General features: G+C 51.9%; 7 protein-coding genes across 7 annotated transcripts; 4 read left to right on the top strand and 3 right to left on the bottom strand.

Annotated features, from left to right (window-relative positions):
- Positions 1 to 1531: 1531 nt before the first annotated feature.
- GMORB2_4327 (putative arabinose efflux permease, MFS family) lies at positions 1532 to 3923 on the top strand (the record flags this gene model as incomplete). The annotated part of the gene is made up of 8 exons (XM_035466302.1): positions 1532 to 1795; positions 1866 to 2018; positions 2133 to 2307; positions 2383 to 2406; positions 2494 to 2565; positions 2642 to 3151; positions 3286 to 3443; positions 3501 to 3923. The coding sequence occupies 8 exons, from the start codon at positions 1532 to 1534 to the stop codon at positions 3921 to 3923; spliced, it is 1779 nt and encodes a 592-aa protein (XP_035324139.1).
- A 533-nt stretch (positions 3924 to 4456) lies between these two features.
- On the bottom strand, positions 4457 to 6115 carry GMORB2_4328 (MFS transporter, SP family,ral alpha glucoside:H+ symporter; the record flags this gene model as incomplete). Its single annotated transcript, XM_035466303.1, has 1 exon — positions 4457 to 6115. One exon carries the CDS (start codon positions 6113 to 6115, stop codon positions 4457 to 4459), a length of 1659 nt encoding a protein of 552 aa, XP_035324140.1.
- Positions 6116 to 6845: 730 nt separating this feature from the next.
- Positions 6846 to 7541, bottom strand: GMORB2_4329 (Archaeal DNA helicase HerA; the record flags this gene model as incomplete). Its single annotated transcript, XM_035466304.1, has 1 exon — positions 6846 to 7541. One exon carries the CDS (start codon positions 7539 to 7541, stop codon positions 6846 to 6848), a length of 696 nt encoding a protein of 231 aa, XP_035324141.1.
- A 150-nt stretch (positions 7542 to 7691) lies between these two features.
- Positions 7692 to 8775, bottom strand: GMORB2_4330 (Conserved hypothetical, protein; the record flags this gene model as incomplete). Its single annotated transcript, XM_035466305.1, has 2 exons — positions 7692 to 8108; positions 8167 to 8775. 2 exons carry the CDS (start codon positions 8773 to 8775, stop codon positions 7692 to 7694), a joined length of 1026 nt encoding a protein of 341 aa, XP_035324142.1.
- Positions 8776 to 9659: 884 nt separating this feature from the next.
- Positions 9660 to 12038, top strand: GMORB2_4331 (protein FAM50; the record flags this gene model as incomplete). Its single annotated transcript, XM_035466306.1, has 3 exons — positions 9660 to 10420; positions 10732 to 11542; positions 11721 to 12038. The coding sequence occupies 3 exons, from the start codon at positions 9660 to 9662 to the stop codon at positions 12036 to 12038; spliced, it is 1890 nt and encodes a 629-aa protein (XP_035324143.1).
- Positions 12039 to 12077: 39 nt separating this feature from the next.
- GMORB2_4332 (uncharacterized protein) lies at positions 12078 to 13520 on the top strand (the record flags this gene model as incomplete). The annotated part of the gene is made up of 3 exons (XM_035466307.1): positions 12078 to 12554; positions 13271 to 13329; positions 13439 to 13520. The coding sequence occupies 3 exons, from the start codon at positions 12078 to 12080 to the stop codon at positions 13518 to 13520; spliced, it is 618 nt and encodes a 205-aa protein (XP_035324144.1).
- Positions 13521 to 18971: 5451 nt separating this feature from the next.
- On the top strand, positions 18972 to 20880 carry GMORB2_4333 (Cytochrome P450; the record flags this gene model as incomplete). Its single annotated transcript, XM_035466308.1, has 3 exons — positions 18972 to 19253; positions 19352 to 19736; positions 19820 to 20880. 3 exons carry the CDS (start codon positions 18972 to 18974, stop codon positions 20878 to 20880), a joined length of 1728 nt encoding a protein of 575 aa, XP_035324145.1.
- Between the last annotated feature and the right edge of the window lie 85 nt (positions 20881 to 20965).

Here is a 20965-nt window from a genome sequence, read left to right on the forward strand (position 1 = left end):
ATTCGGCAGATATAAGACCAACCCCGCTCAGATGTGGACGAAGAAGGGGGGGGGGGGAGGGAGTGGAGTATGAGTGGGTCAATGATACTCAACAAGGGCAACGGAAAAGGACGAGATATTATTATTAATGCTGTGAAGCATTACGGAGGAGATAGTTGTATGGAGTAATACGAGTATAGAGGAGTAGTTACTGCCAGCCAGACCCAGCCAGAGGGAGGGGAGAGTGGGAGTGAGAGAAGGAGTGAGAAAAGGAGTGAGAGAAAGGACAGAGAGTACAAGTGAAAAGCTCCTGGTGATATTTCCCTGTGGACTGATCGTGCATGTCACTGAGAAGCATGACTGGGCGGTATACGGTGTACGGAACCAAGGATTCTTTGTCGCAAGTCGTTGACGGTAGAGGAGAGAAGGAAGAGAGAGGAGGGTCAGATCAGATGCCGGCCCGGACTTTGTTTGTAAATACCGACGCCACGACTACCACGGGAACTACCACGGGTATGACCACGGGTATGACCAAAGTGGTATTGCTTCTTCCCCTTGATGACCCATGGCGTTCAGGGGCCAATGAAAATTGTCGAGGGAGTTTATCAAGTGTACAGAATAGGGCAGGCTTACCACAGATCTGTAGTCTGTACAGATTACTTTGACTTGTAATAGTGATAAATAGCAGTACGCGTAGACCACACGGAGTGCGTACCCGGTGACACGTAATAATAACAGTACAAGTCTGATCCCCAATGTCAGTCCAGCTTCCAACTTCCTAGCAGACCGCTACGGGGCTCCGTATTTACCGGCTACGGGGCTCCGTATTTACCGTTTACTATGTCCGTACCTCATCGTTTGATGCTGTTCTCTTCTTCCTCTTCTCTCTTCCCGTCTTACTTTTTAGACTTTGTAGGCTTAATAATATTTTCTCACCCTGGTCTCCACCATCTGGCGATATGAATATCTTTAGCATACTTTTTTTTTGCTCTCCCTCCTCTACGGCATTCGGATTGCGGACTTTTGGTGCATGCTAGAAATTTTAAAATTGCTTTTTTTTTTTATCATTCTCGGATGGTTGCAAGGGACACCCGTTACTATAAGAGCCACATCGAGTAACATTGCTTATATACCTGTAGTATTCGCATCTCTCGTACGAGGACTAATCCAGTCTGTTTCGGATCTTTCTCTCATTTCATCTATCTCTTCCCTCATCCTTACCGTCACACATAAAAAGCATTCGCCTTACAAGGCAAACACAAAAGTATAGGCAGCAGCTTTCCATCGCAACTTCTGTCTGTTGCTCTCTAGCATCTTGGGCCGAGATTTGGCAACTGTTCACTCAGCTCCTTCCTTTTTTTATCAAAACAGTAACCACTCATCCATCTCGTCTCCAAACTCACCATCGTTACCAGCTTCACCAACCTCATTCCGCTACTCCATCGCCACCACCACCACCACCACCACCACCACCACCAACAAACACAGACACAGACAAAGACACAGATACAAAAGCATACGGAACACTGCATCCACTACCCAACACGTCACCATGGCCGTGGACTCTCGTCCCGACTCAGCCAAGGGAACCCCCAACCCCGTCAAGTCACCCGGCACAGCTCCTTCCATCAACCAGAATGGAGACGGAGAGGAGAAGAATTACGAAGATGAGGAGAAGCTCCAGGATGACCTCGCCCTGGCCGCCACAAGGAGCAACACTCCCTCACATCTAGTGGGGATCAAGCTATTCCTCGCCATGTCGGCCGTTTCCATGATCATGCTTCTCGTCACCCTAGACATCTCCATCATCAGTACCGTCAGTCCACCTCTTCTCTCCTGCCCCCTTTCATGCATGGGGAGAAACGTCCGCACTAAGAGGGCGACAGTCCGCTGACCCAGGAACTGTGCAGGCCATTCCCCAAATCACCAGTGACTTCCATCGTCTCGAAGATGTAGGCTGGTATGTCGGTGCTTTCCTGCTCAGCAGTGCCACCATGCAGCCTCTTACCGGCAAACTCTACACTCACTTTAGCACAAAGGTACCCTACTACCGCGCCCTGCTGTTTTCCTTGTATGGACTTGCGTCACTCAAGAACCGACGAAGAGAGACAGAAAGAAACAAGAAAAGAAAAAATAATACTGACAACCCCTAGTGGACATACCTCATCTTCGTCATCATCTTTGAAACTGGCTCTGCCGTCTGTGGCTCGGCTTCTTCCTCCCGAAATCTCATCGGTGGACGTGCTTTGGCCGGTGTTGGTGCTTCTGGCCTCATCAATGGCGCCATGACTGTCATCATGGGCGCTGCCAAGCCCGAGAAGCGTCCTCGTAAGGCTCTAATCTATCCTTTTTCCCCTCCTCTGGTCATGGTTGGTTCAACTGCTAACAAAGATCTCTGCTCAGTATACACGGGTGCTGCCATGGGAGGTTAGTCCCCCCCCTTCTCCCTCCGACTAATCTTCAATCATATATTTGCAAGCTCTTGGATAGATACAGGCGCTGACAGCTCTATAGTCGGCCAAATGGGAATTGTAATAGGTCCTCTCCTCGGAGGTGTCCTCACCGACCACGCTACGTGGCGTTGGTGTAAGTTTCTTCATCTCTCTCGCATCACCTCCCTTTTCACTTGAGCTCACTGACACTATCGATCCCCCCTCCCCAGGCTTCTACATAAACCTCCCCATCGGCGGCGTCGCCATCGCCTTCCTCTCCCTCCTCACCATTCCTGACCAGGTCTACAAGCCCAAGCTCGACCGCGCTGCCCTCCGCGCTCTCATCCCCCGCTTTGACCTTATTGGCTTCGCCCTCTTCGCACCGGCCTCCATCATGACCCTTCTTGCCCTCCAGTTTGGCTCCGGCTCCGATTACACTTGGTCTGACTCGCAGGTCATCGGTCTCTTCTGCGGCGCCGGCGCCACCGCCATCGTCTTCGTCTTTTGGGAGCGACACATGGGCCCCGACGCCATGATCCCCGGTCATCTTCTCAACAACAGAATCGTCGTCTGCAGCGCCTTCTTCTTTGGCTTCCTCATGACCACCAACAGCGTCGCCAGCAACTTTATGCCCATGTACCTGCAGTCGTCCAAGGGCCTGTCGCCCACCATGAGCGGTGTCTACCTGCTTGCCACGATTCTCTCCCAAACCATCTTTGTTCTCCTCTCCGGTGGTCTCGGTACGTCTCCATGTCTCTGCGAAGTAGACAGCAGCCCCCACAAAAACATGAGTCTCGTGGGGAGCAATTGAAAAAGAAATAAAAAATAAAAAGGAAAGGAGAATGAAGGAGGGAATGCTAACAAGCCACGACAGTCACCAAATTTGGCTACTACATCCCGTGGTGCGTTGCTGCCGCTGCCGTCAGCACTGTTAGCGCCGGTCTCATCTCGACTTGGACGCCGTCGACTTCCCTGGGCCCTATCATTGGCTATCAGGTTTTGCTCGGAGTACGCGGAGCAGGCATGCAGATGGTGAGCCCAGGCTCCCTCTCATCTTCCCGTCCCCTATGCTGACTGACCCTCTTCTAGGCCATCATTGCTGTCCAACACTGCCTCCCCCGCAAAGACGTCGCCATAGGCAACAGCATCATCGTCCTGGCCCAAAACTTCTTCGGTGCTATCCTCGTCACTGTGGCAAACGTCATATTCCAAGAAACCCTCAAATCAGAGATCCGCCACAACGTCCGAGGCGTCGACCCCGCCGCCGCCATTGCCGCCGGTGGCAGCGCCGCCAACGTCCGCGCCCTGACCTCGGACCCTACGGCCAGGCAGGCCCTTCTCAGTGCCTACGCTACAGGCGTTTCCAACATTTTCTACCTGCTCACGGCCATGTGTGCCGTTTCACTCGTTGCCTGTTTTGGTATGGGCTGGGTTGATCTAAGGGTGCCTAATACCCCCCAGGATAAGGCTGCTAGCCATAAGAAGGAGGAGACGCTTGATGACAAGGTTTAATTTGTCATTTTCCAATTTTGTCAAGTTTTTCAGATGCCTCCTCCCCCCCCCCTCTTCTTTTCCTCTTCGACATGTACTTTATAATAATGAGTTTTGTATCTGGAGTTTTTTGGTTGATTTTTTTTTCAATCTGGTGTTTTGGTGTCTTGGTTAGATATATCAAGTTGGTATCGGATCAGAAAGGACATGGGGGAAAGTATCATATATATAGGGGAGAACAAGAACTCTACTCGATTCCAAGATGTAAAAGAATATATATATATATATATATATATATATATATATATAAGGGGGGGCAACATGTAATGTCAATAATACTTGAGGTTCCCCAGTATACTCATAGAATCAAGAATTAGATGTCTGTTGAATCCATGTATTCTTTTTTCGTCTCCTTCCCCTCTATACTTGCTTTGTGGTTTTTGAATACCTTATGAATGGCACTTTTTGATGAGACGGGGAGGTATTACATGATGCTTTCTTTGCTGACCCCGGGGGCCATCAGTAGAGATGACGACTTGTTCGACACAAGACTATCAGGCGGTAGAAGATGAATACCCGGGTGCCATGACAGTATTGGTCTGGCTGTGCCTGTGGATGACGGCCTTGGCAAATTTTCTAGCGGGCAGGTCCCTCTCCGAGAAGAGGATGTCGAGCTCCTCAAAGGTGCGTCTCCCAGTCTCGGGCAGACGGAAGTAGCCCCAGGTAAAGGAGAGGACGGTCAGTGCGGCAGTGAGGAAGCCGGCTTTCCCACGCCAGTCACCCGACTGCGGGTTGAGTATGTAGGGTGCTACGACGCTGTTGATGATCTGCATGACGAGGTTCGTCGCCCTGGCGAGGGCCAGGGTCTTTGAGCGGAGCCGGGTGGACGACACCTCGCCGTTGATGACGTAGGGGAGCGGGCCGAGGGTGAGACACCACACCGCGAACCAGGCGAGGTAGACTGCCGACGTGGCGGAACCAAGCTTGGCACTCTGCGGGGCCAGGGCGAGGAGGCCGAGCGTCGTTGTCGGGAGGGTGAGGGCCGCGCAGCCCCACAGGAAAAGCGTGCGGCGGCCGTAGTTTCCCGTCAGCGGGGCGGACAGCAGGTTGAAGACGATGTGGATGCCGCCCATGCCAACCGTCACCTTGAAGGAGGCGTCTGCTGTGAGGCCCGCGAGCTGGAAGAAGTAGCTCGAGTAGCGCAGGATGATGAAGTTGGTCAGGACCTGGGCGCCCCAGGAGACGCAAGCGACCTCTGTGCGGCGTAGGTCCGATCCACGGAAGCACGCAAGGTACGATGTGTCCTTTGACATTTCCTGCTCTAGGCGGTCCGTCTCGACCATGAGCGCCACGGCATTCTTGGCCTCCTCGGCCACCCGTTCGGATGTGGGGCCGGACGTAAGTCGTCGAACGGAGCGCTCCGCGTCGTCGTGCATGCCCTTGCGGACGTACCACCATGGAGACTCGGGGCAGAAGACGGCGGCAGGGATGATGATGACGGGCCATACCCACTGTATGGCAAAGGGGACGCGGTACGCCCACTGGCTGTCCCACCCGTTGAGGACCAGCAGGACGGCGTATGATATGAGCTGGCCGATGCCCCAGCAGCACATGACCCACGTCTCCAGGTAGCTGCGGAGGGCGAGGGGCACCACCTCGGAGGCGTACCCGGGTGCCAGCGTCGTGAAGACGCCCCATGGCACACCACACAGGATCTGGCCGGCAAACAGCACGGGAAGCGACGTCGCAAAGAACAAGATGGAGATCAGGCCGGACAGCAGCACCAGTGACCCCAGAAACACAGGCTTATGCCCCAGATGCTCCCCCAGCAGCGCGTTGAGGTATATTCCCACCATGTTGCCCATGGGCGTCGCCATGCCGAGCACAATCTGCCATTGCAGGCTGAGCGTGTAGGAACCCGTGCTCCCGATCATGTACCCGTACACCCTCTGAAAGGCGGGAAAGCCAAACATGTTGCCCATGAGCGCCGTGTCGTACCCGTCCATGATGATGGATAGCGTCACCACCGCTGACCACGCTGCTGCCTTGGGGTACCGCCGTATGGCCTCGACAAACGTCGTCGAGTGCTGGTCGTGCGTCGCCCGGATGGCGCCCTCGCGGAGGTCGTCCTTGGTGTGTGAGGCCGGATAGCATGACGAGACCGAGGGGTTGAGGCCCTCTCTGGAATTCTCGGCAGAGCTTGCGGTATCCATCGCTGCCGTAGTCGTTTTCGGGGGTCTTCTTGCACCCATGGCTGTTCACTCTGGAGATTTTTCGACTGTTCTGAACTCAATCAGCTGTCAAGTCTGAAAAGGTGGAGGTATGTAGAGGTGTCTCAAAGGGAAGAGTGTTGTCCAAGTCTTAGTCCTACATACAAGAACATCTAGGGCATTTGGTTGATAATGCGACGGTCAGGGTTATGATTCCGACTGCCCCTCTTAAACCTCGATTACTCTTCTATGTCTGCTCTTGTTGATTCACTCAAGCGAGAGTATACCTCGGTACAGGGACTTATGTGTGGCAGAATGCAATGAGAGGTTGAGTGATTCGGAGAGATGCGTGGCGATTACGATATCAGGGGCATAATACCACGTTGCATTGATATGGAAGGAGCCCTGGGGAATCCATAGCCTCCTTCCTCTCTTATTACAACCCATCTTTTATGCGTTCCCTGGCCTAGACCTTTAGCTCACTGCAAGCCTCATGGAGATGGCATCTCAGAGGAAGATCAGTGCATCATGGTAGTGCACACGATTGTAAACGCACCCCTTAGCTCCTTGTGGTGATACTGTTACCATTACGGCACTGTTTCTTGCTCGCATCCAACCCCAAGGAACTACGACAAATGAACGACTAGGTATGGGGCTGAGGTAGCTCATATTGAGATTCTATAGGAACGACCCTGATGTCCATCATCCATTGTGATAACACCTACGATCAGCCCTACTGCTTCGCACTGGCCATGACGCTGAGCCCGCCATCCTTGGTGACACGTTGTCGGATGCGGACTTTGAGCACACCCCGACCTAGCTGTTCCATCGCGTACTCACTCACGCCGGACAAGGAACCTGACTCACTCCTAGCGACTCCCCCGCTCCCAGAGGACCCCCTTCTGCTTGCACCAATGACTGCACTGGGGGAAAATAGAAGGGCCTCGCCGGGATGGAGATGAACAATCTGGTGAAACAACTCGCTTCCAATCCTCGTCTCATCAAGCTGCAGAGGTTGTACCCCTGCTATACGAGACGTGTCGCGCTCATCAGCATCCAAGTCATCAATGCCGGCAGTAGTATTGTTAGCCGCTCCCATTTTACGGACTTGACCAGACCATGACGACGCGCCAGCCAAGTGTTTCTTCAGAGCCTCGAGCCAGTCGGGCGAGGTGAATCTGTGGACGAGCGTAGTAGAGCACAAGTCCAGCAGGCGAGGGGAGATGGTGGGCTCCTGTGTCGAAATGACAACCCTGGCACCCAGGTGGCGCTGGAGGCGGATGGTCGCGAGCAGGGACTCGGTCAACGATTTGCACTCGGCACTGTCAGTCATATATTTGTGTGCCTCGTCGAGGGCGATAATGCGGCCAATGTCGGATTTCTGCTCGAGGAACAGGCTTAGGCAGATACCGAAGAGAGAGCAGGCCATTTCAGCCGTAACGCATGGGCAAGATAGGTCAACAATGGTAAGTTGGCCGGCCTAGTAGTGGTATTAGTACTTTACTAATAGCGTACTTGGTAATGAAGAGAAACAGAGCGAGACAGGAAACAAGAAATCTTTTTGGGCCTTTTGACCCTATTATTTGTATGAAATATAACTTGCCTTGGGCTTCCAAATGTTGCCAGCAGCCTTCGACTTCTTGCTTGGTATGGCTTTGTTGACCTTTATATCGGATAGTTTATAAGATGAAGCATGTCTCTGATTCATAAAGGACTCGAGGGTCGCAAGGCGCTGTTGAAGTGGTGCGAGCTGGCCCTCCTTGAGGGCCTCGGCATCGACCATCCTCTTGAACTCGCCGTAGTTGAATGTGGCTCCAGTCTTCTGCTGGTGAATGCGGAGGTCCCGGAGGATACGCATGATGACGTGTAGGTAAAGGGGGAGACCCTCGCCGTTAGGGTTGACGGCCATGAGATCAAGCATCCTGCGCGTGTTGAGGTCAGATTCATTAATGCGAAGTTCTTCGATTACCACGTTGGGAAGAGGCGAATAAATTCGCTGTGATGTGTCAGTCTCTTCAAAATCTCCGGAACATATGGCCGAAATAACAGCTTACCCGAATCTGTGCAATGCTTGTGGGAGCACAGAGAACCCTGACAAACACGTTTTCGGAAGATGAGATGAATGCCGCCTCGCAGGGGGAACCACCCGTATCGGAAATGAAAGCATCGTAGTGAAAAACAATGCCAGTGAGAGGATCGGGTAGAACATTGGCGACAGATGGCAGCAGAGCATTCTCGAGGATGCAGCTGAGTGAGTGGCTTTTCCCAGATCCCTGGCTGCCGCAGATGAAGACACTAGATGGAACGGCGATGTTGTAAAAGATACGGGGGTCGCTCCCGTGACGTTCATAAGCTTCCATGTCACCAGCCAGAAGGCCATACTGGCTGAAGGGATCGTCGATGGGGCCATCTCCCGAGCGAGAAAGCCCGGATGCGACCTCGAGGGCTTGCTGAGTAAAGATTGGGGCATTGAGGGCGGCAGAATTGGTGTCACTATGGCCATTCGCCCTTTTCAGGAGGTCGAGATGGGCGCCCAGGCTCATGAATTTTGAGCTGAAGTTGAAGTTTTCACCTGGAGATGATGGGCAAGTGGTTTCCCCGGATGACGGGTTTGGAGTATATTTCAAGACACTTGCAAACTGGGTGAGTGAATGGGAAGACATGATGATTGTTCTCAAGTGGAATATGACGCCCAGACTGTTGAACAAGTCAGTGATCAGAGCAAAGAGATGATTAAGAGAGATTTTAAGAAGAGATCAGAATAAAGGGATGAATAAGACGAGCGCAAAGAGTAGGAAAAATGTTGAACGGGTGCTCATCCTCGGTAGTGTATTGTTATAGGCCATGGCTAAATAAGGATGAAAAATCATAAAGCATAGTAAGACATAAAATCCCTTGTCACTGTTAGAAAAGCAACAAGTTTGCTAGATTGTTGTTTGCCCATGTAAAGTGAAAGCAAGGTGAATTCTCAAAGGAGATCGTGGTTGAATGAGGGGTAGGCAGACAAGTAGGCGGACAGGCAGAAAAGCAGGGCGGTGCAGATCAACAAAGCTGAGACTTGTTCTGCGGCCTATGTTGCGGTCACATTTGTGTGTGCCCTGAGAGGCTGATTTTGAGGTTGGGGCTCTGCATGTTTCTTCTGTTGTTGTTATCGATGTTGTTGAAGAAAGGAGAAACAGAATGCGGTCAAGATACTTGGTAATATTTTTTAAGTAATAATATCAAGTGGCAAGTGCGGGAACCAGTGTCGACTGTTCTTTCCAAAAAAGGCAATCCACTCGTCCCCTGTATTTTGATTGCTTTCACTTTCAATTATTACCCTGCCCTTGGAAATCGGTGATATCAGCGTAGCATCACGTCATTGCATTTACTCCTCTTCTCCTCATCTCCTCATCTTCCTCTTCTTCTCATCTTGGCTAACCAACCGTGAATCATTCCACTTTGTTTATACGCTTATCCTTATTATCTATTCCTTCTCCTATCATAATCTCTTTTCAAGCGTTCAATATCAAACAAGTGAGACGAGGAAACGTGAAAATAAGCCAAAATGGCAAACGTTGATACTTCTCTCCCTCCCGAGCCAAGCGGCGCAGCCAGCCAACTGGCATCCAAGCACTCAGCCGAGCATCCCCTCAAGCTCTACGGCGGTTGGTTCTGCCCGTTTGTCCAGCGGTCATGGATCACGCTGGTGGAGAAGGGTATCCCGCACCAGTACATCGAGATCAACCCATATCTCAAGGAGGCGTCGTTCCTAGCCCTCAACCCACGCGGTCTGGTACCTACACTTGGTGTCCCTGCTCCGGACGGCTCGCAGCGCGCACTCTACGAAAGCAACATTGTGTGCGAGTATCTAGACGAAGAATACTCTGATGAGTCCCAATACGGACCACCTCTTCTTCCCAGGGATGATGCTTATGCTCGTGCCCGTGCACGTCTGTGGATCGACCATGTTGGCAGTAGAATCATCCCTGCCTTCTATCGTCTTCTGCAGCACACACCAGACAAGGACTACACGCTCGACCAGGCGCGGGCCACGCTGCACGAGCACATCCTCACGTTTGTGCGGCAGATGGACGAGGGGACGTGGTTCCTGGGCGACAGCTTCAGTCTTGTCGATGTTGTGCTTGCGCCGTGGGCGAAGCGCCTGTGGCTGATTGACCATTACAAGCCCGGGGGTACCGGAATCCCAGATGGTACTGCCAGCAAGGAATGGGCTCGTTGGAAGGTCTGGTATGATGCTATTGTGCAGAGACCCAGTGTGAGGGATACGTGGAGTGATGATGAGCGTTACCTCATCTCGTATAAGCGGTATGCTGAGGATACGACCAACAGTCTTGTCGGACAGGCCACGAGGGAGGGGAAGAGGTTGCCATGATATTTCTGGAGCTTGATCTCTTGTATTATACCAATAGCAAATGCACTAGTAGTACTATCTCCAGATTGTGAGCCATAATGAGAGAATGACACTATACGCACTGTACAGACTCCACATATACACATACTCCATGGCAGTGTGCTACAGTGCCAATTGCGCCATCCAACCAGCCAGAAAACATGGATAATCGTCCTCCTCCCTTGATTCCCAGCAACATCCAACATCGCCCACCACATGCACACAGCAGCGGCGCATCAGCACCGTGGCACAGAAGCAGCAGCACAATGTCAGAAGATCGCTTCACCCCGCAGAACAAATCCACTCACGAGCGCCTCACAACAAACACAGTCGGCCTGGTGGCCTTTTCCGATTTCCGCAAACGACGCGCCCAGGTGATTGAGGAGCAGGAGCGCGAATCCCGCGGAGCTGCCAGCGCGACGGCCACTACCACGGCTTCTGCAGCAACAAGTGACACGGAGGCCAAAGAGTCGTCGGCCAATCCACCCAATAAAAAGGCCAAGACGGCAGCCAACAGCAAGAAAAATGTCGAGAATAGGACAGAGAAGAAGAAGAAGAAGAATCTTCTATCCTTTGACGACGAGGACGACAACGACGATGCCAAACCGACACCCAACGATGATAACGACGGCGATAAAAGCCAGAAGATTGACGAAAAGAAAGAGGCCTCGGCCGGCACCAGCAAATTCAAACCAAACGCATCGGTGGACCTGGTGCCCAAGCCCATGACCAAGGCCGCACTGCGGAGGGAAGCGGCGGAACGGGAGGCGCTGCGCAAGGAGTTTCTCGCCCTCAAGGAAGCGGTCAAGGCCACCGAGATTGCGATCCCGTTTGTCTTTTACGACGGGACCAACATTCCCGGCGGTATAGTGCGCCTGAAGAAGGGCGACTTCTCGTGGCTGTTCCTGGACAAGAGCAGGAAGGTCGGTGCGCAGCTGGGTGTTGGTGAGAAGAGGATTGCCAATGCGAGGAAGAATTGGGCTCGTGTCGGTGTCGATGACCTGATGCTTGTCAGGGGAACCATTATTATTCCCCATGTACGTTTTTTTCTTTCTCCTCTTTTTCACCATCATCGTCATTCTCCTTTTCGTCCATTCTTGATTTCTCTTGATTCTAAAAAATTTCTTGGGTGGTATCTTGTCTATGCTACGCTATGCTACTTATCAAAGGAAGATGAAAAAAAAGAAGAATAAAAGACTGACAACCTATTCCCAGCACTACGACTTTTATTACTTCATCGTCAACAAGTCCCTCGGCCCAGACGGACATCGAATCTTTGGCTACTCCAACCAAGCCCCCGAAAAGCCCACCCCCCTAGGAGGAGCCTTGGCCCCCAACGACCTCCCTGACATCACCACCCTTGAGGGCGCAGACGATGACCCGACCCTGACGAAGGTGGTCGATCGGAGATGGTACCAGCGGAACAAGCACATTTACCCGGCCAGCACTTGGCAGGAATTCGAGGCTGAAAAGGACTACATGTCCGAGGTGCGACGCGACACGGGCGGCAACACCTTTTTCTTCTCCGGTTGAGACGGGTCCAGAAACAAGGAAGAAGCGGGGTTGGCAGTCATGGGCTTGTGGTTTGTAGTTCATGATTTGTGGGTTGTCGTCTTACATCTGATGTGCTCAAGTCCAAAAGTACCATATAGTACTGGCGGTAGCGGCCAACACCCACCATCCAGGCCAGAACAGAGCCAGGATGACGGCGTAACCGCTCCCGAGGACAAAGACGGCAAACTCGTAAAAGACCAGTCTGCGCAGCCTCCTGACGGGCTTCGACTCCCACGTCCCGTGTACCAACCTCCCCGACATGATGGCACCCCAGTACGTGGCGACGAGAGCGTAAAAACCGGCGATGCCACCGATCTGAAGAGCCAACGTGGTGGCGAAGTGGGCTCTGATGCTCAAGAAGACGGATGCCGCTTGCACGGCGCGCCGGACGTCTCCTATTCTGGCGAAAGCTGGACTGAGCTGAAGAGCAATGTTTTTGGCGGCGATGACCTGCTCTGTCGGGCGACCTTGGCTCGCGGTCAAGATGGTTCCGTTGTCCATGGTTTCGGAAGAGAAAGCGGAAGCGGAAGAAGAAGAAGAAGAAGAAGAAGAAGAAGAAGAAGAAGAAGAAGAAGAAGAAGAAGAAGAAGAAGAAGAAGAAGGAGAAGAAGAAGAAGGAGAAGAGAAGGAGAAGAGAACCCCCTGGAAATTTCTCCTGCAATGGATCGGACTTCTGCAATGGATCGGCTATCCTCTAGAGGCAAATTAGATAGAAAAAAAATTGGCTTAGGACCCGCCCAGCATTCACCCCCTCACCCCACGCTGTCACAAAGCATGAGGAGATGTTGCATCCTATTATATAGGGGAAACGATTAGGTTACCTCTCATCTATTTTGACAATTAATCACTAGGCATCTTTTCACGGTCGACCATCGAAAGGGGATTGCAGCCCAAGAGAGACAACAACAACAACAACAACAACAACAACAACAACAACAACATCAACAACAGGAATGCACCCCGCCGTAACCCTGCGATACACCAGAGGCCAAACGCGATGCGCGACTATAGTAGATGTTGCGCCGTGAGGCAGGGGAGGGAACCCAGTCTAGACGCCAGACCAGAGGAAAATGAAGGATCGTGTTTGCTGGCATGTGATAGCAGCAGAAAAATCCCATGCCATATTTTAACCTATCTGTCCGACCCATCAAGGCGATTTTCCCACATGTCTGTACGTGGGGCAGTTGATTCGTCCGGTGCGGGACCGATAGTTCGGTGGGGGCTGCTCGCAGCCCCGAAAGCGTTTGACCATGAATGGTGGCCGGTTGCCGTTCGTTCGTTGACTCGTCCTCTGTGGCGCTCTCTACGATTCAGAGACAAATGAGAATATCGTCCCCCCTCCCCCCCCTCACTTTACACACCAACTTGCAAAAAAACAGAGCACGCGCACTCTCCATCCCGGCCCTGATCCCGGCCCTGGGATCAACGTGGGAGCCATCTGCCGAGACGCCCGAGTCGTAAAGTCCCGGGACGTTTCCGATGCTCCGTTGTCTCTCTCGCCATCTCTTTTGCATGTTCCGGATGTCTGCGGGTTCTCTTCAGTGTTCGATAGTTCTTTGCCCATTGGGTGTCAACAGTCTGCGCTGCGCTGCTTGAATCCCATGACATTCCGACAGCCCCTCGGTTCCATCATATAATATGACCCACGTGGGAGGTCATTGCAGCGAGTAGCGGTCGTTGCATTATTACGAAATAGTCTTTTGTGCGCTCGGGGTCGAATGCGGGGTCTATCGTGGGAAGGTGTGGGCTCACAGTTGACAGCAAAGACGATGAGAATATGTCCATGGCCAGTCTTCGTCACTCGCAGTGATTTGACCACTGCATGCGGCCTTTTTTTTTTTTCACTCTTCCCCGGAGAGCAGTGGTGATAGTTATGGGAGGGTGCATCATTAGAGCATGGTACAGTCATCGTCCGAGACTGTTCATTTTGTGTTTGAGATGCTATTCTCCTCATCATGTGTGCCCCCCTGGCACTCCTTCCCTCTCTGCCCTCCCCGCTTCTTCCACCACGATCGCTGTATGATTCGATTATGCGTACCGCCAGGGAAAGAGCAAGATGACCACCTGCTTCACAAGCCAGGAGTCGCGATACGCTCACGTGCGCACTGAGAGTCTGCGATGTGACTCCTTTCCAATTCTCGATTGTTCTACTCGTACGGCTCTAGCCGTCAGGGGAAGTTTCAGCGTCGACGCCATCCTCGACTGTTTGGATAGTGACGGGGACTCTACCAATGCAACGGTAACCTTTTGCGAATCCAGAGGCTGTCTCTCTCTTTTCTTGGAGAGAAATACTCAGAGTGGCCAATGGCCGGGTGTACAGATTGGAAAGGGGATGACCCATGTACGGGTACCTCTCTACTCGATATGGAAAGTAATAAATTACTCCTCATACTCAACTACTCGCATCCATAGACGGCATGCTTGTATCGATACACCTTTCGAACACCAGCTATACCTGATATACGAAACATTTCCATGTAGCAATATGCAATCTGCCGATGCAGTTGTGCTGACGCACGCCTGCGTAGACCGGGGCATACGGAGTGACTGCGCCCGTGGCCTCATCCGTCCTCGTCGTTATCACCGTATCGAAAATGACCCTTGGGACCTCTCAAGAGAGACCAAGTCATGTAACGGTGACGTCTCCTAAGGGGCTGAAATGTTTCCACGAAGGTTATCCATCACTTAAGTCCGTAGGGGTATGCCAGATACCCGTAACGTGTGGCGTTGTGGCGCTGTGGTTTTATGGGGCCCCTATACCTATAGGTATTGTGACATAAGGGTGTGACACTTATCGCCTATATATCGATCGGCCTTATCGCTTTACTCGCTTTACTCGCTTTACTCTATTACTGACTAATTAGTTATATGCTAGCATGATTCTGAGTAAGCGAATTACTCAAGGCCCTTGAGTCTGAGTAAAGAAAAGTGGGTCTTTCTCTCATTATTCCACTCAATTTTAGTACTCATAGTCTTAGTCTTAGTCACCTTGCTCAAATTCGCCACCCCGGACCAAAGAGAGACCATCCATACTTGTACATGTACAACGAGGTTATGACTGACAAGTCTTGCAACGTACTGATATCCAAAAATACTCCTACGGCTACTGATGACAGGTCAAGTTCGATTACAGAGCACCATAAGCACTTGTCTACTTGGCAAGGCGGCAGTTAGAACAAGACGGCAATATTCAGGGTGCGTTAACTTTTAAGTGCCGACAACAAACCGTCATCACCCTGCCGGCTGTGCGGGGCTGGGCAATGCAAAGCGAACCAGACTGTCCTTGGAGAGACGAGATTCAGCCTAGAACCATTGCCGTTGTACGGAATACGAAGTACAGATAATAGTATTGGCAACATATCAGTGATTAGTACACCATATCTGTACGGGGTATTAATATTGGTAGCATTGCAGGTATCATTACTCCGTACAGCAGGGATCTGACGTCCAGACTCCGGACTTTTAGAATGAGAAACCTCCAAGAACTAGTGATATTAAATAATACATGGTAGAAATACGGGCGCACCGGCCAACTTCCCCGTCTATCGAGGGCCATATGTGCCGTGCGTGCTGATTGATGTACGCTGCACGCACCATGCCGATGCACCATACATGATGCAGCGACCGGGAATGATTGCAGAGTTACAGATTGGCCAGCAAGGCAGATATATTCGAGGTTAGGAGCACCCATGATCCAGCTGAAGCCAGAGCAGTCGTGCCGCGGCTGTGTATGTCGTCAGCCGGTCAGGCCGGGCTAGATGCGGCCAACGGCAAACAGCCAGCATAACGGCCAGCTGCGAGTAGGGCGAAGAGAGTGAAGAAAAAGAATGTTTGTACTCTGCGAGTCAGAAGAGGGCGAGCAGCGAAAGAAGAGAGATGATCCCGTTTATGTATAACATGGATAGGGACTATGAGGCATCGTGGTTGCCTTATTCCTCCGCATGCCGTGCCTTGTGATGAAGCGGGGGGGATTCGTCGTGCGCTGCCTTACTGATCAATATGAAGCATACCGGTATGGAGTATGGATCGTACTACTCGTATGGAGCAAAGGAGTGTTCGGTTCGGAGTCGCGAACCACCCACCACTGTACCTGTACTCATACTCGAACCATCTTGTTGCCACGTGGGACAATTTGCGGTTTAAAGGCCCCGGTGACTCGTGAGACATTGAGAGGGAGACAGAGACACTTGTGCGGGCGTGTGTGTGCATCGTCGGGCCGCTGCACAGATGCATACGCGTGCGAGTGGGAGTACGAGTACAACATGTACGGTTATGATGCACGAGCGTCGAATGGTGCGAATCACTCTGGGAGGGTTCTGCGTTGAAACGGGAGAGGATCCAGGGGGGTCAGGGTGTCTGTAATCTGGACTGTTGGCAGTCAATTGTCGAGATCAACTGTTGTCTGTCGATTCTCAAAATACGATCCCTGTATTGCTACTGCTTATAACTAGCGTCCATGTTGATAGCAATGTCGCATTTCGTTCAAGGGCCATCGTATTCCCGTCGACTCAGGACTGGCAAAACTTGAGAGGAGAGAAAAGAAAGGAAAACACGGCGCAGGTTTTCTTCCCTATTACCCATGCCAACTAGTGGCAAGGCTCCGGTGTCCTGAGTAGCCAACAGAGCTGCAGCTGAGAGCGGAATAACCCACCGGTCCTTGCCCGCGGATTACTCGTAATGGTGCGTCTGACTCCACTGGTGGCCCTTTGTACAATGCACATGTTGTGCGTATACGAGTATGTACGGGCTAATGTTAGTCATCGACGTTGGACGTATATACGTATATGTGTAGCATTCCGTCAACCAGACAGTGCCAAACGACAGCGGGACCGATGGGCAGCCAAGACGTGAGATGCTGTTGGCGGAGAGGGAAAACTAGTCGAGGAAGAGGGGGAAGGGGGAAGAGAATAACCAGAAGACAGTTACAGCCAACGCCACTGCTGTAGTATGAACCGTTGACGCGGAAGGGACAACCGGCGCTACTGTCGCTAATGAAACAAGTTTGCGATAATACTGCATAAGCAGAACGGCCCTACGGATACCGTATAATACCACTTTGAAGCTATTATGGGACACATGGCGTTGAAATCATCACGATGGTTTCATTACAGCGTAGTATTCGTCCATTCTCTTGTACCCCTAAGCTTACAGTAATAATGCATCCGATGCGTAAGCTGACATGATACCCTGACGTTTTGATACTTGTAGGATGACGCTGTTAATCTTTCTTCTTTCTCGGTATACGAGTATCACACCTGTACTCGAAATTGGTTCTGACAAGCCTTGCCGCGGCGTTTCCCGTGTACGAGTACACGGATGAGTTTCCCTAAAGGAGTAGTGGACATTGCCGAAATGGGACCCTATTGGGTGAACAACTGACCAGTATCGGTGCGCTAGAGAGCTGGATATAGGGCTTTTTTGATGTAGCTACAGGGGTCATGCAGGTACCTAGCAATCCTAGTACAGAGGAGTATACCGTAGGTACGGAGTATTACACAATACTAGCAGTAGCAGCTTCAGGGGCTGAGGATAACCGGCTAGTGCCTAACCTGATTTGACAATCTCACCATGCATGCCGTGCTCGGATAGAGCCACCTCGAAGAAAACTCATACTTCTTGTTCCAGCAACTACGGGATACTACATCATCTATGGCACCATGTCAGACGAGTAATAGCAATGAGAGTAGGAGTTGGAGATATCCAATACATACGTACAGGTATTTTTTATATATTTACTATGCGATGAACCATGGCTCCGTACAGTTACTTGCCCGCACTCAACGGACAGCCCGAGACCCCGATGCACGCCATCTCACGGACCCCCAGAAAGCGACGGCCTAGCTGGTTTTGATGGTCAGCTTGCGTACTCCACCTTCGTTTCCATGTCAGACGTACTGGACCTCGAGAAACAGACGACAGACGGGGGGAGGGAGAGGTATTAATACGTGTAGAATAATCGAGGCTCTCTTAGTGAGTAAATGGGTGTGCATGTGTGTGCGTCTGTGCGGGAGTACTTAATACAGATAAATAATATCATTCATTGATCGATTGGTGAATAGAGTATTAATGCTGCAGTGTCAACACTACAGGTGCCATCATCTTCTCCGGGTCTGAGTATTGCTGTACTCAGTACCCGGGAATCATCCGACCCACAGGTATTCCTCGCTCACTGACTGGACAAAATCTCTCACTAACCGCTTTGGAAGGGGTACCCCATCTCACGTACTTATCAAAGTACCAGATACTTGACTCAGTACGGGAGTATCGTAGAACCACAATGCTCAGCAACAAGGCAAGAGCGACTGCCAAGTGCCCACCCACCCAATCTTTCCTTCCAACGCTCCTTCCATCTCTCCCCTGGCGGCAGCTACGGATTGACGCACCAACATCAAATTATTACCAGGCTGTCGTCACTCCTCTCCCACTCCCTTCCTCTTCTCTTTCTCCCTCTCTCCTCTTTCACATGTCATTACAGCCAGCATTGTTGGTTGTTACTTCTTACATTGTGCGTCCTGCAGCTCAAGGCTGCATTACATGACCACCAACCATTGACGTCTTAACAATCAGCTCCATCTTCATCATCCCGGCCACCTTCCTTTTTTATTGGTCCTCTCTTCTCTCGACTAGCATTCTTTGCTCTTGATCAAACTCCCATTACATCGTCGTCCATCTCTTATTACTTATTAGTCCAGTATCAGTATTGTCCACCTTGCCTGTGATCTACATTCTCGTCTCACTCGCATACGGCACTATACAAAAAAGGGCCCCTAATGTTTTAATAATCCGTCGTCTCGCCTTTTTCCTCCGGGGGGTTCTCGCTCCTTCTCACCTATTTCTCCTATGGGTCTCATCTGATCCATACAGGCAACAAAACGTTACACGCACAACGTCACCAGCATTTAGCCAGAAACCATGTTGGCCGACGCCCTGAAAGCCGTCTGGGAACGGTACTCTAATCATCTCTCCCACCCCGACTTTGCTGCCATCCGGCACTCATCTGGCCTCATCCTTCTCGGTTCCGTGGGGCTCGCTATCTTGGCCATTGTCCTCCGCTTATTTGCTGCTTCATCTACCTCGGACCCTGGCAGCTTGCCCCTCGCTCTCGAGAAGCAGGGTGCTCGCACATTTGGTTTCCTCTCCCGCATGTCCTTCTATCTCAACTGCTCTGATCTGTACGCGGATGCCTGGCACAGGGTTAGTTCCTTTTCTCCCTACCTCATCCTCTATGTCTCTCCTCTCGCCTTCCTTCTCTTCTCCATACGGACCAGCATGCTCATCCCATCACCTCACAGTTTAACAAACATGGTCTACCCGTCCTCGTCCCCACCCTAGGAGCTCGCAAGGAAATCTTCCTACCTCACTCCTCCCTCAAGTGGGCCATTTCTCAGCCTTCTCGTGTCCTCGGCATGTGGGATGCTTTCAGTGAAATGTTTCAACTGGGGCACAGTTTGGGGGATGAAAAGTACATGCTCGACATCTGGCCCCATATGCTGTCCAGGCAGGTCTTGACTAGGGAGCTCGATGACCACCTCATGGATGTTCACGATGAGCTGCACTACGCCATGGAGACCCGTCTCGGCGGTGACACCCAGTCTTGGTCTGAGCGTGAGCTTCTTGATACCATACGCCTCATTATTACTCAGGTTGGCAGCCGCTTCACCGTGGGCAAGACATTGTGTAAGTAGAACTCGTGCCTAGAATCCTGGCATCATGGCACTGCTCAGGTCGAGTACCTGGACTGACTCCCCCCACGCACACAGGCCGCAACGATGAGTACCTACGCCTCATCATGGACACCGTCGACAACGTCGTCACCACTGCCGGTGCTTTGGGATTCATCCCCGAGACCATCCGCCCTCTTTTCGCCAAGCTCATCTGCCTGCCCACGTTCCTCAAGCTTCGCAGGCTGGAGAACCGCTATTACAAAGCCGAGTTCAAGACACGCCTTGCAGCCCTTGCCGCCGGCGACCCGGACCAGCCCGTCGACCTTCTCCAAAAAATGCTGCGCTTTGCCAGCAAGCATCGCAAGGAAGAGCTTGCCACGAGTCAGATGACGCGCCGCATCTGCATGTCCAGCCTTGCCTTCGTCTACCTCGCCAGCTTCACCACGACCAATATTGTCAACAAGATGATGACTTCCGACGCCGAACATGACACCTTGTCCATACTGCGCGACGAGGCCGAACGCTTCCTTTCCGAGAACCCTGACCCACGCAAGCTGTGGACCCGTTCCAAGACGAAGGACATGATCTACGCCGACAGCGTCATGCGCGAGTCCCTCCGCCTGTACACAGTTCCAACCCGCGCCGTCGTCCGCAAGGTCATGGTTGATGGTGTCGTCAGCGACACAGGGCTACCGTTGCCCAAAGGCGCCCTCATATCGTTCGTCTCCCAGCCCATGCACACCGACCCGGATCGCTGGGACGACCCGATGCGCTACGACCCCTTCCGCTTTGTCCGCCTGCGCCAGATGACCGACAAGAGCATGTTCAGTGACGAAAACCACGTCCGCGACGCTGTTTCCGATGATGTCAGCGACAACTTCAACCCCAACAGCTTCCTTTCCACATCGGGTCTGCTTGTCTTTGGTCGGGGCAAAAATTCGTGTCCCGGTCGTCTCCTCATGGAGATTCAACTCAAGATGCTCATCTCCAATCTCGTCCGCAACTACGACATCAGACTGGCCGATCATGACTCTAAAACCCCTAGGCCAGCCGCGAACAGCTGGGTTCTTGAGTTTATCTTTCCTAGTTCGCGTACACGGTTTCAGTTCAAGAGGCGCACAGCACGTGTAGCCTCTGTACCGGCTGTCAAGGCATAGGCCTCGTCGTCATTGCTCTCTTGCACTCCCTTTACGCTTTCCTTTCTTGTCACCCTTCTGCAACATGATCATACAGCAGTTTCTT

This window comes from Geosmithia morbida (genome assembly GCF_012550715.1).
Source record: "Geosmithia morbida isolate 1262 chromosome Unknown scaffold_2, whole genome shotgun sequence".
Lineage (NCBI taxonomy): Eukaryota > Fungi > Ascomycota > Sordariomycetes > Hypocreales > Bionectriaceae > Geosmithia > Geosmithia morbida.